The 14,972-nt window shown below is 38.0% G+C and overlaps 1 protein-coding gene across 7 annotated transcripts in view; it reads right to left on the reverse strand.

Moving 5' to 3' along the window:
• Positions 1 to 14,972, reverse strand: part of LOC149772680 (BCAS3 microtubule associated cell migration factor-like) — a 161,874-nt gene that overhangs the window by 74,243 nt on the left and 72,659 nt on the right. For 6 of the 7 annotated variants that reach the window (XR_016417618.1, XR_016417617.1, XM_089947487.1 and 3 more), the window contains exon 21: positions 4,597 to 4,776. Coding sequence is in view for 5 of the 7 variants with exons in the window: in XM_089947487.1 (XP_089803613.1) it covers positions 4,597 to 4,776 (180 nt within the window). In the remaining 2 variants the exon portion in view is untranslated. The remainder of the gene's footprint in view (positions 1 to 4,596; positions 4,777 to 14,972) is intronic. The other variant, XM_089947486.1, reaches the window with a different exon arrangement.

Consider the following 14,972-nt stretch of genomic DNA (forward strand, 5'->3'; position numbering starts at 1 on the left):
TTATTAAGTACTGGGTGAAATGTCTTAAAACGGCTGAGGTACAACTGTGAAGTATCACCAGTTAAGATCATGCAATTTGCAAAATTGCAAAGAATGTATCAAAGTAAATATCTCCACACCCGTAATTATTAATACTTTGAATATGGTCCCAAGAATTCAAATACTCAAATGTTTTGTCTCTATACAAGAAATAAGATCAATGTTGTTTAATTGTGCAACAGACTCATGACAGAAATATTGTGGGACTGATCATTACCATCGGATCAGACCTGTTTCCTGCTTGGTTCTGAGCAATCCAAAACTGAGAGCATTTCTGTACCTTAAAACATCAATCCACATACCCCAAGAAAAATACGACGACTAACCCTAAATCAAGGCTAGCCTGAATTTGTAAACTTAAAACAGAAAGATTCTTAGCCTTCAGTGTCTGTTTTTTTTTTTTAATAGTTCTGCTACAAGAAAGATGCTTTGAAGATAGACAAGAAGGCTTCATGGGAAGAAAACATTCATATATGGTACATCTGTGCAATAATCTTAAGAAGTTTTAAAGATATATATCTCTGAAACACAAGATGATTCTAAGTCACAAACTTTAAATTTTTCTAAATTATTCCTAATCTCAAACAACATTACAGCTTCTGTGATGAATATCATCTACAAGTTCAAGCAAGATTCTGTGATGAATTTCATTTACCAATTCAAGTAAGGTTCTATCCTGAACATCACAGTGCAGTTCCAGAAGGAAATAATTCATGACACGGCATCACTTTTGGCAGAATCACTATGTTTAAGTTTATATATCTGTACATAAGACATGTGCTTGGTTAAATTAAATTCAAATTTGAATTTTATCTTAACTTCAGTGAATTATATTGAAAATTAGACCCTTACATGTAAAATCAAGGTCTTGTTACACACTCTTATTAATGGAGCCATTAAAATCAAATCAGTGAATAGGATTATACTGAAATTTAGACCCTTTCATGTAAAATCAAGGCCTTGTTACAAACTCTTAATAATGGAGCCCATTAAAATTGAATCAGTGAACAGAATTATATTGAAATTTAGACCCTTACATGTAAATTCAAGGCCTTGTTACACACTCTTAATAATGAAGCCCATTAAAATCAAATCAGTAAATAGGATTATATTGAAATTTAGACCCTTACATGTAAAATCAAGGCCTTGTTACACACTCTTAAAAATGGAGCCCATTAAAATCATATCAGTGAAATGGATTAAATACTCCTTCTGATCCAGCACTTTGAATTAGAAACAAATCTGCCACAGAACTGAAATTTACCATGACAGTAATATCTGTCAGCATGTTAGAACAGACTTAGATGAAGTGTAATATGGCAGCAAATATACACCAACTTGTCAACATTAAAAAAATGCTGATGCCGGGGAAACATGTTTCAGCACAGCTTAGAACTATTTTAACAAAGGATAAACCTTTCTGAAGTGATATAGAAAAATATGTGTGTTCATCAAACATGCAAGTCCATCCAAATGCTGTACCAGAAAAAAAACCTTGATAAATAGATGAAACATGGATGAACAGATGGACAAAAATAGCACTATATGCCCCTTCCATATTCATGGTGGGGCATATTACAATTACTATGGAACACACAACTATACATAATACAAGATGCAAAAACAAAATCAGATTATCAAGGAGTCCATCAAAATAACGAATGCTCTACAAAATGAAAAGAATTTTCAGAAGACCAAGATAGGACCATTTCTAATTTTATTTTATTGTTTTAACTGCTGAGTATGGAAACCTTGTCTGATATTCTTGGGAAACTCCAACACTCCCAGTTTACAGGCAAAAATATTTCCCACCTGTCTAACTTAACATGGTCACAAGATACATGTAACTGAAGGACAAAACTTTTTATCACTGCCATTGTCTTTGAACCTGATATCATCAATCAAAAATCATTCAACTTGTCTCAATGTCAAGATATATCATTGTCATAGGAATGGTTAAATCTAAAATCAAATATATTTTTTTATTAAAGCAAATGTTATTTCAGTGGCAGCAACCAATATAATCAGATACATCTACAGACTAGGTTTGATAAAAACTTAATTCATTCATACTTATTTGTGTTTAGATACTCACAAGCTAGTACAGCAAAAAAAATGAGTCATGACCTCTGACCTTAAAGTTAAGGTCAGAGTGCTGACTATGAACTTCCTTGGACTTGACTTCAAGGTCAATTAGGTCTGTTTTCTGAAGTTCTGACAAAAGTGTGTAATACACTGATAATCAGATCTGCACCATTTTCATTCAGAATGTATTAAATATCGCAGCTTACAAGTGGGCTTTTTTATTTTTATGAAAGCCAATGTGAAACCCTTATCATTGCAAAAGTAGTGGTGATAACAAGATTTTCAAGATGGCCATTATAGTACCATTTGGAGGTCAGATGAAATAATGGTAATAGGTATAGGGCAGTAACTCTTGTTCAGGTAAATGCAGGGGAAAACATGGAAGCTTTTCTTGGTGAAGTAATTTATATATAATAATAACTGGTCAAACTGATTTTCAATGTTACTTGAACACAATGTGAAAAACTGAAGACAATTGTAACACAAAACTGAATTAACATGCAGAAAATACTGGAATCAAAATTAGATACATTGCTTGATACATAAAACTTTGTTGACTTTGATATGATCCATTTTCCAAGCCATGTACTTCATCAACTTACTGTTCCATATTATATTTTCATGAGCTCTTGAATGAAAAGAACTGGAAATGGTGACATTGTGAGCAAATTTAGAATTTTAACATTATTATTAACATATGAATGGGCTTTTGAATTTGCAGGAAATGAAGTTATTCACTTGTAAATTGCTTTAATGTTTCATAGTTTACATTTTGCATTGTTTCTTTATGAAAATGTTGGCAAACAGCTTGTCTAGCTGCCGAATCTGGTTGTGTCACTAGAAACTAGGTAATTAAACAAATATTTCAATACCTATTTTCTATTTGGATATTTGTGAAGGAGTATTCCAATTTAAAAGTTTGATTATTTATCTCTGCTTTAAATAGCATACATTGCAAGATGGTTTTTTTTAAATGTTGGTATGGACATATATTTAGGAGAAGCAGCTGTTGCTAGAATTTTCAAATTCTGTAAAGTCGCACAGGCATCATTTTCACTTATGACAAAAAATTATAGTGACAAGCGATTTGGTGAAAATCTGATGTCATTATGACCATCCCTTCAACAACAGTAGTGAGACCAAGATTTCAAGATAAACAACTTTAATCAGCACTAGTTTTATCTAGGACCCACTGGATATCAAATGAAATCTTTTACTACAAAACATATATCCATATGGCTATGTGGTAAGGAGGGGTAACATTAAAAATATAACAAAAATAAGCACCGTAGTGACCATATTGGTTACCATTTTCATTTAGAACCAACAAAACATCATAAGAAGTTTCTTTGTGAAAACTCTGGGTCAAAGCAACCATCTATTCAGGAGATGTTGCTATAACAAGATTTTCAAGATGGCCACCTTGGTGAACATATTGCATGTCAGTTCACCACCATTTTCATTTAGAACCAACCAAACATCATAAGAAGTCTTTCTGTCAAAACCTCATACTGATGTGAACTTCTAATAAGAACAATTATCAAAAACAGGATGTTCAACATTGCCACGTTAGTTACCAAAACTGTATGTTAGATCTACATCATTTCCATTTTGGATCAACTAGATATTAAAATAAGTCTTCTGGTGAACACCTTATGTCAAAATGGCTTTCACTTCAGCAGGGTTACAATTAAGAAATTCAAGATGGATGCCATAGTGGCCATTTTGAATCCAAGATTGGCACAATATCTTGCATTCTGAAGGAACAGTGATAAGATTTTTACATGGCTGCCATGGCAACCATATTTGAATATAAATTCAGCACTGTTTTCCTTCCAGACCAATTAGAAATCAAAAGTATTTAGTGAAAACACCATGTCAAATATGACCATCCATTTAAGAGGAGAAACAAGAAAAAGAATTTGAAAAGCAGACAGTTTGGTGACCATAGTGGATGTGGGAGCAGCACCATTTTGATTTAGGACCAACTAGATAATTAGTGTAAAGTTTCATTACAATTCTCAAAGTATTTTAGGATGAGTGGCGATAACAAACTTGTGCTAACAGGTGGCTGATAGAAAGACAATGGGTAACAGGCCATCCCATAAAAGCTTCTGGTCTATAACAAGTAGAACTAAATCTGAAGACCATTACACTTTGTTTCTGTGATCAAAGAACTAAATGGTCTTAAACCATCTGGGAACCAAGACAGTTGAAAACAAGTGGGTGAAAATTTCATAAATAAGGATTCCCCACTTTGCGGAATGCCAAGTGAGACGAAAAAGAAGAAAAGAAAATGAAAATATATATATATATATATATATATATATATATATATATATATAACAGAAAGACACTGTAGGTCTGCATATCCTGGTGTTATTCTTGCAAATGACATAAATGTCTAGGCCAGGAGTTATTTAGCAGCAAAAAGCATAGGAGAAAAAGAAGCACAATTAAGGGTTTCCCTGCCTTGTGTCATGCTAGCTGGTCCCATCTCCTTTGTGGGAGACTCACTCATAGCATCAGCAAGTGTTTCTCTAATCAGGTCCTCCACTATATCCTCACTGCCTCTTGGTTGTTTCTCAAATGTGGACTCGGCCCAGTTACTGTATACATCGATAAGCTGAGGAGACTGGTCAAAACTGCCTGCTAATAAAAAAGCAAGTTTAAAATAATGCCAGATTTTATTTTGCACCACCACACACTCATCTTGTAGGTTTCATAAAAGTTCCATTCACAACTCCAATCGGAGAATAATTTTAGTTGATAGAAACACACAAACACACACATTTCTTGGATTAATTTTTACCTTTAGCATTTTGGCTATAAGAGTGTTAGAGATTTTCCAGTTCTCTTAATTTACATTAGTGGGTGTAAAATCCAGTGATAATTCACTGGTACATACATGAAAAGATAATGCAAGTTGGACAGCATATGTTCTACAAATAGACTTTCCACATTAAAAAATCATCAAGTATACAAGCATGATATTTCAGTAACTGGGGTCAACACTGGAGGCAACAAAGATTAGATGATTATTATTCCCATATATTTCATTAAATAATGTTCTATCATTTTCTTTTAGCAGCGGGGGGGGCGAATCGGACATTTTGTCCAATCGTTATTTTGCTTAATTATTACTTTCTGCACTCAGCGGATCCGGTGTAATCAGCGCTGGTAAAAAAAAAACGACGTCGGTCCATCCTACACGATGGTGACGTCATTTGGTTTAATTAATACCTTCTGCGTGCCGATCCCCAGCGTCGTCAGCGTCCGGTAAGCACAGCGACGACCGCGTCGATGTCATTTCCCCCCCTGCTGCTAAGAAGTTATTTACAATGATCTAACAAACAGAGTGATCACTAACTCCTCCTCTTGTAAATCAATTAGGTTTTTTGACTGATCGGTAAGTCTAAAATTAATTCTCGTTAAAAACCGATTATGGCATCGCATATAGACCGGATTAATTGGGCTCTCAACGATTAAGAATCCTGGAGGGGCTGTTGGCGAAAATGAATAAAGGATATACCCCTGTTGAGCTTGATTTGATTGCTTGGTATCTACCTGGTAACTCCCTTCGATAACATCACACACTAGATTGATTGCTATCACCGATGCGATATTTACGTTGTATGGAGCAATATGCCTACCACCATCTCCGTTATCGTGTCTGAGGATAATTGATGGACCGAGAAAATCATTAAGAGACTTTCTTAGTTCTGGCGCGTTGTATTCTGGAAACTTGAAATCGGGTAAATCGGCTTCTGTGATATTATACTCGGTTAGGAATTTTTGTTTATTACCATCGCTGTTATCGGATATCATTTTAACGATTCGTTCATTGATATATTCCATGTCTGATATAAGTTGATTTAACACCTCAACGTGTTTTCGTGCTTTTGTTTTCCGTAGTTGTTCTAGTTGCAATTGGTAATAATGATTAATCTCGATAAAAGCATTAGTGATATCATTTAAAATAACTGTTAATATGACTTGCGATTCAGGAGTTTCCTTATACTGAAAAAACCACTGCATGATATTCCTGTTTTGAAATAAAAACCAACTGGGTAATAACGTGCTTTTTATAATAGACAAATTATCTCGATAACTGGGATTAATTTCATGATACGATTGCGCATTCGTGTGCAAATCCGCGGGGATTTCATTAGGTGGATTCTCGGGCCAACCTAGTATGGTTCTTATTGAACTGTTATAAATATCAACCATATACCCCGGTGTGCTTATTTCAATCGTCGACGATAACGTCGGTTCATGAACCGTAATATCGATTTTTGATTCTTTTCCTGTGATCGATTTTATCCTGCGTTGAAATTCTTTATTGATTTGTTCTACTTGGTATGACCCAGTTGGTATTGTAACCTCATTCCAGTCTGGGGTCCCATCGGGTTTATTTGTCCATGCAAAAACCAGCGAGTTATTAGGTTGTTGTCCGTTAAATGCTTCCGCTCGGATATTAGGCCAACTGTGATATATTCGCAATTTTGCCAGCGCTATTTCCTTTACTGGAATCGGAGAAGGGAAGTTTACATTGAATTCTGGCTTCGTTGACGTTATCGATATCATACTTGTTTGTACCGGAGTGGTGTTCTCCGCGATCCGTTGAAGCAATTGAAACCCTTCGGGGTTCAGCGACATTATTATTATTCGTCGTTTCTAGTGTTTAATTTCAATACCGAATATTAACAACCTGCTTGTTTTAAGCCCATTGAAGTTGTTTCAGGAGAATGTTTTAAGCCCACTGAAGTTGTTTCAGCCACGTGGTTTCCAGCTTCCAGTTGAAAATCCTCAATTTTTGACATCGCGGAGTCATACAAATGGACCATCGTGGAGAATTCAGCATCGGATATAAACGAATTATCTATCGCCAACGAGATCAACCCGGATAATTTCGAGTACGCGTCGGATACTATTTGATGTTTTACTGTATACTCGTTGAGTTTTTTTTGAAAACACGATGATATCTTTCTAGTGATTGCGTTGGCGACTCCAGCAATTGTTGTCGCCGCGGAGATAGCGATTGGAACAGCGATCGGGGCTATCATGGTCACCGTGGATAAAATAACACCGGTACCGGCTACTATACCTGACACCGAGTACACGACCGCGTCGATGGTGGTTATTTTTCGACGGTATTTTTTTATTTTTACACGGTATTGTTCGGAAAGCGTTTTCAAATTCGCGGAGAATTCTTTTACAGTATTGAATCGATATTGATGTGACGTCGGTGATACCTCTGATTCAATTACCCTGGTGGGCATTTTATTTTAAAAGGGCTAGTGTTTTCAATTACTCACTTAGATCCGCTACAAATTCCACATACCATGTGATGTTTGCCCTAAATAGACTGCTATCAACGGCTTCAATTGTAAATTGTTCAACTGTGTCCTTGTTTATAATTGTTGATATTGTATTGTTAAACCCAGATGAACTCGACGATGATATATTAAACTGCATCGCTGAAATCAATGTCAATCGATAAATACCCTTAACAGTTGCGGTGATATTTATTATATTATTCGTAGGAGTCCAATCGAATGATTCATGCTGAATCGTGTATACTGCGTTGATGGTGTTTTCATGAGGGATTTTTATTTTTGTCATTTCCGGTAGTCTGTTTTTAATCGCTGCAACATCAGTTTTGATTGTTTCTATTTCATATAAACTGATGTTTATACTATTTTTGTTCGTTGCAACATCAGTTTTGATTGTTCCTATTTCCTGTGTATGCGCGTCTACATTCTTTTTGTTCGCTGCAACATTAGAGCTGATTTTTTCTATTTCATATAAACTGATGTTTATACTATTTTTGTTCGTTGCAACATCAGTTTTGATTGTTCCTATTTCCTGTGTATGCGCGTCTACATTCTTTTTGTTCGCTGCAACATCAGTTTTGATTGTTTCTATTTCATATAAACTGATGTTTATATTATTTTTGTTCGTTGCAACATCAGTTTTGATTGTTTCTATTTCCTGTCCATATGTGTATAACCCCGCGTTGATCGCTGCAACATCAGTTTTGATTGTTTCTATTCTCCGTTCATGCACGTATAAACTCCTTTCGTTCGTTGCAACATTAGTTTTGATTGTTTCTATTTTCTGTCCATATGTGTATAACTCCGCGTTGATCGCTGCAACATTAGTTTTGATTGTTTCTATTTCCTGTCCATATGTGTATAACCCCGCGTTGTTCGTTTCAACATCATTTTTGATTGTTTCTATTTCCTGTCCATACGCAGTGATATCATTTATAGTTATTGTAATTTCTTCCGGTTTGGTATTTTTTTTACCAAAGAATTTATCAATGGTGTTATCAGCCCTGTTAAAATTTTTTCGTAACGTGTAAAATTGGCCCGACAGCGTTGTAAACTCCGAAATAGTATTTTTTATCCCCACAAGATTCGGTTCGGTTACCGTCGGGGTTCCAAAAAAACTAGCAGTAGTGAGTTGTATATCGGTGACAGACTTTTGTATCCCCTCGAACTGATTTGCTTGCGCGTTAAATTTATCATACAAATTTTTTAACGAATCCAACACGGATATATAATTGTTGCCAAGTGTACTTATTTTTCCATTTATCGTCAAGATGGATTCACCTGATTTAAGTCGTCCGTCGCCGGTATACAGCGCGATAGTGTCCTCGGAGGCATCATTATTTCGTGTTAAAACGTCATTCAGCGACACATTACTGGATTTCAGTTTACCCTGGCGGTCTTGAAATACAACTATTTCGTCCGGGTCAACACTGGTTAAATTTAACGTATCAGCGATTTCATCCTCAATTAGTTTTTTTATGTCATCGGTGGCGAGCGTTTCCGTGGGCTTTTTCAGCGCCGAAACCGGTCGTCCCCAGATATCAATCATTATTATTGTAAAAAAAACCAGTGTTTTTAATTAACCCGCCGGGCCTCTACGACCCCACTAGTGTATTTGTTTACAACCACATGAGGTGGTTTCCACGATGATGAAATCGCCGCGAGTACGTTCAATACCTCACGGCCGCATATCGGTGGGTCACTTAATTGTTGTGTTGGCAGCGTGGAATAAAAAACCGGGGCTGAACACGCCCGGATATACCGCATGAACTCGTTTGGCGGGGCTAACCCGTATGAATCAAAATAGACGATCGCACGCGGATCAATTGCGTATGCAACCCAATGAGTTCCCGCTCCGGAGGATTTATCGAGGTTAATTATACCGGTTTCAATATTCCTTGGTTTTGTCGGTAATTGATCCCTCATGAAAACACCTCTGAAGTTTTTTATCGCTAACGCGTTTGCGGCATCTATTAAATCAAAATTAGACATTGGAGTCATTGACTCTTGGGTTAATAAACGGTTCCCGGTAGTCTTAGACCCTTCCCCGAGTACCATGAATACGGGGTTCCCGGTAGTCTTAGACCCTTTCCGGCTACGGGTCGTTTTTTTTTTATAGCCTTTCCCGGTTGCTTTCTTCAATGCCATTCCCGCCGCGGTACCAACGGCCCCCAACGCCGCTGCCTTCGCCACTGCTGGGGCCGCCGCGGCAATCAACGCTGGAATCGCAGCTAACAGCGGAAATATCCCACCGGTCTTTTCCATGTTTTTAATCGCTGCGGCCGAAAAATCTATTTGAACACCCTTTTTATTCTTCATCGCATTATTGAAATGTTTTATTTGACGCGCCGTCAACGATATCTTATGATTACCACCTGCCATCTGTGACGGCTTCAGCGTTATTGTGGTTCCACATTGTTTAACCGACTTTGATCGTAATTTTTTGACTTGACCATCAGTCAACTCTACGCCGACAACATTATACGACATTTTATTGTAAACGCGTTTATGTTTTCAATTACATGTTTTCCACTGGTGCATCAACGATTCTCATTCGTCCACCAACGCCTTCCAACAGCATTGATTTATCGCTGAGAATGACAGCAACCGCTCTGTAATTAACACCACCCGGGGCTATACGAGCTCGGAAGTGTATATCAACGACAGATTGTCTCGTTAAATCAAGATGTTCCAGCGAAAAATAATAAATCGGATACAGCTTTTTAAAATCAAGTTGTGATATTTGCAAACCAGTGTCGACGTTTTGATCACGACCCATATATGACAGTAATCGATGATACACACGTGCGACATGGTTGTCGCCGTAATTAAGCTGTATATCCTCGGATGGTTCCTGTTGTCCGTTTATTCTCAGCGAAACATCCCTGACTCCTAATTGATCAAATATCATATGACTGTGTTCTTGATTACCCAATCGTTCCCTATTCTGTAGCGCTATAAATATATGACGCGGGGCTGAAACACCCTGTTTTGATGCCAGGTGCCATGTAAACGTATCGGCGACGTTATCCTCTTTAGCATCAGTTGTTACCGCTAGCCAACTCAACAACGATTTTCCTCCCTGTTCCATAAATGCTAACAATCGTGCTTCCGTGGTAACTGATGGAGTCAACACCGGCATCCACAATGCCATTTTAGTTAAAACGACTTTACCGGCAGCGACGCCAGCAGCATGCCATATTGCATTGTTATCATCGCCCCTTCGCGTCAGCGCGATTGTATGCTTAGCCCCATAGATAACTTTTCTAACATTTCTGCAGAATCCAAATATGTGATGGAGTGGAATCGCGCATGAAAACTGCCGGCGTGGTCTTTGCAACATCCCTACTCGTGTTGCGAATCCTAGATTGTAATCATTGTTGATACTCTTTATAATATTGAAATTAGCGCCTGGTCTTGCTCTGCGGTCTGGGTTATTTGCTTCAGCCTGTGGGGCAACTGCGGTATCTCTTTCCACCAGCACGTTAACGTACTGAAGATGATCAGCGTTATTAGTGGTGTCCTTCGCAAACATCATAGATGGACCCGCCGATCTTGTATAATCATCTGAATACCTCGCTAACCAAATTATCGTCGTTGCAACATCAACCTCGTGTTCTATTGATTCAATTTCTCGCCCGTCAATAAGATATCTGGCGCTCTCAAATAACGCCATGATACCGTTGTTAACGAAGCCAACTCGAACACGATCGTCATCTGCGTATGGTGCATTATCGGCAGCATTTGTCAGGAGTTCTCCCTCGATTTCGATAAACGCTTCACACGGCAAAAAATATTTACTGGTATCTTGGACTTGAAGTTCAATTCGCGATCGTAGGTCAGGTTGCGCTGCATAATAAGAATAATATTGATAATCACGGACAGAATCATCCCTGCGCACTGGGGCATCCATATCAAACGCGGGGTCAGCGGTTCGCGCAAACATTTCTATTATTATTCATGTCGGTGTTTTCAATTGAAATCCATCAACGTTGTTTTCGTCGTAGACCACTCCCCGCTATCGCGTTAATGATCGCGTTGGTTGACGCATCGGCGGATGGCGAAGTCGCCGCCAACGACTCTAATTTTTCTTCCACGGCGTTATTTATTACTTTACTGACATTCGCAGGCATCACTGTCGTTGATGGCATCTGTTTTCTTTTTCGTGAAAATCCTTTGGATTTTACCAACGACATTAATTTGTTCCGCGCGGCTGAAAGCGCCTTTCCGGCAACATCTCCAATAGCGCTGATTCCCTTATCACGAATAACATCAATAGCCTTCATTCCTAATTGTTTGGCTAACGGCGCCACTTTTGGAGCCATTCTTGTAAATAACCCCGCAATGGTGCTACCGAGACCATCTCCATAGTACGCGCGGTAAACAGGTAATCGCGAGTTTACCACGTAGACGAGTACTGGTTTATCATGGTTGTAGTGTATGATCATCTTTATTATAAAAACACCAGTGTTTTCCAATTAGTGATTGTGATCACCAGTGATTAATCAATCGCTGTAATGACCGTGGTCCACGAGTTCGTCTATGAGCGTTCGATATGCATTAATGTCCATAATACCGCCCGTAAATAACCGCTTGCAAATATCAGCGGCCTCATTGATTATTTCCGGAGAGTTATTTCCGGCTCGTTTTCCTCCGATTAGTATTTCCAGCCGTGATATATCACTGAGAACACTACCAGGACAGGTAACGCCGTAGGATTCTTTACCAACAGAGTATCCTTTTCCGTGTTTTGATTTTTTACTTTCAACTTCCTTGTGGAATGCGTCGTAATTGAGATCACCACGATGTGGTAATGCATCTTTATATATACCTGTTAAATACACTATTCTTGTCCAATCCTTTAACGACCTTATATGTTTCTCGTAGCCGCTATTGATATGCTCATTTCGTGTGCCCTTAGCAAAATTTGTAACAGTAAAATTAACTAATTCGTCATCGCTGTCGAAGGCTCTAATTTTATCTATTGTGCTCTTCTTGAGTACATTACGGGGTATATTCTCCTTTTTCTCTATTTTTTCCGGTATTTCTTCCAGTAGTTCTTCCGGTATTTCTTCTTCTGGTTCTCTTGCGGTGGCGCCTGGTTTTTCCTCGTCGGCCATTGTAACATAAGGTTCTTGTGGGTCCGTTATAGCGAGTAGTGGCGGCCTCCGTGTTGTAGCAGCCGCTATTTTCGCAGGGAGTGTTTCCAGAGACTTTTTTGTTTGCTCGGTCTGAGCCGCTATCTTTTCAAGCGCACCGAGGACGGGGACAGTTGCCGCCGTAACATCTTTAGTTACCGGAGCAAAGAGCTGTTCGCTTCCAACAGCAAAATCAGTTTGTAGTTGTTGCCGCGTTTGTAGTTGTTTTCGAACCCTGTCTCGTAACGGTATGAACTTTTTAAGCGCTACTAGCCGCTCTCTGGCTAGCCGAGTAGTAAGTGATTCGCCTACCATTATTGCAATTGCTCCGTAATTTCTAATTTCCCGCCGAGTGTGGCGGGGATATGTCCCAGGGGCTCCAGGGAGTTTTCGTCTATAATCCTTCTAATGTTTTTAATTTTATTAGAGATTTCTCGACGTCGTTCAAAAGCCTGTCCGAGTTTTTTTCGTACTGTCTCAACGGCAGTAAATAGTCCAATAAATGCATTTACGTCATTGCCATACAAGTTTTCATTGATCGTATATTGTAATCGCTTTATAAAAGAATACTCGCGTGGCAAGGTATATCGACCTTTCTTTGATTGCTCGTTAATAATTTCATAATCGGACAATATTTTTTGGTTATCAAGCTTATCAGATAATTCAATTCCTTGATTTTTTAATTTTAAAATCTCGGTTAATATATTATTGATGTCTTCGATATTCATATTCTTATAAAACATCTTATTTCTAATATCAAAAATTTTAATAAAATTATTGGGGTCATTTTTTGACCCGTTTTTAAGGACGATACAATGCCGTAAATCTCCACTCGAGTGTTGTGGCAGATTGTAGGTATATAAACAATGACGTAGATGATATTATGGTATGGGATGATGGGACGGCATAAAACGACGGGGCGGAACTCTACGGCTGATTCGACCAATCAAAAGCAACCCAATTAAATTAACCCGGTTGCATGATTGTGAACAAAAGACAATCACAAGCCCGGGTCAAGTGCGTGGGTTAGTTTTGATTGATCGAATCGGCTTTCGAAAGCCCCAGGCTTATAACGAGTCGTCTTATATATAAGGTGACTAATACAACCGCATCAGTCACAAGGTGTGTGTAATTTGAATTCCCTTGAATCGTTAAATCCTTGAATACTTATTAATGGTGTTTCACAGCATTTAAATGAAACCAAATATTTGAATAAAACATTAAAAAAAAGAATACAGCTGTTAGATAACAGCGTGTATTTCATTAGTTTTCATCGTAAAATGATTAATTAATCGTAACATTAATTGGACTTCAAGGGACGTAACTCTTGTCATGCGACGCTATCACAAAACGACTTATCTCCCTTTGATGTTATATATGAAAATCGAATTCTGTGACCCGTCTTTGTTGAGATTGCTGTTTGATATACTCGTTCTACTACTTTTCGTACTGAGGGCATACAAATATCAAAATATCTACTGGCTTCATTCATTGACTGAAAAGTTTTTTCTTCGTGTGTTGTTGTATCAAATGATTTTACACTCTTTGCTTTCTTTGAGTATTTACCAGTTCCGCCTTTTTTACTATTTTGACTCTGAGAGATGGCTTGCAGATTACACAGTCTGTTATTTTGAGGACATCCATCAATGTGATCAATAACAAGACCGTCGTTGATCAATCCGTTAAACGCTTCATAGATTATTCTATGAACGTAATAGCTTTTTTTCCCGGCACCAAACACCAAATACCCGTGATTATTTACGGTACCAACCGGCTTCTTCAGTCTACAATTTCTAACAACGCCGTCGCGAGATGCCTCGTAATTAACGAGCACAGGATGCGGCAGAAATTCTTGGTTCATTTGTATAATAATACTACTTGTCTAATTCATTATTTGGTTTAATTATAAACCTTTCAATGTAGTCCTGAGGAGTTTTGATGACGAAGTCTGCGGTGGGGTCAATGACGGCATTTTTTATTCGCTTGTCATAATAGCGTTTTAACTCCCTGTATCGCTTTCCGCCACAATTAATACATAATTGTGATTTTCCTCTTACACCAACGTGGCAAACCAAGCACGGGAGGGGGCCAAGAGAACCATTACGAACGCTTTGTAAATGATACCCGCAGAATTCACCTCTACATGATTTATTGCACGGGGTTATCGACCCAATCATCAACCATTTGCAGTGATTCATTATACTATATTCTTTCATTTAAATACTTGTTTTAATTATATGGAGGAGTTCGAGAGATTAGCAGCAATTAAGCCCTGGAAAAATATTAAGTTCAATCTCGACAGAGCCCTCAAGGACGCACCAAAAGCGTTAATAAACGATAGAACCCTGTTGAATAAAATACGCGACTGTATCAA

Source organism: Sinohyriopsis cumingii, unplaced genomic scaffold (assembly GCF_028554795.1).
Source record: "Sinohyriopsis cumingii isolate HCF-2022 unplaced genomic scaffold, ASM2855479v2 utg001276l, whole genome shotgun sequence".
Lineage (NCBI taxonomy): Eukaryota > Metazoa > Mollusca > Bivalvia > Unionida > Unionidae > Sinohyriopsis > Sinohyriopsis cumingii.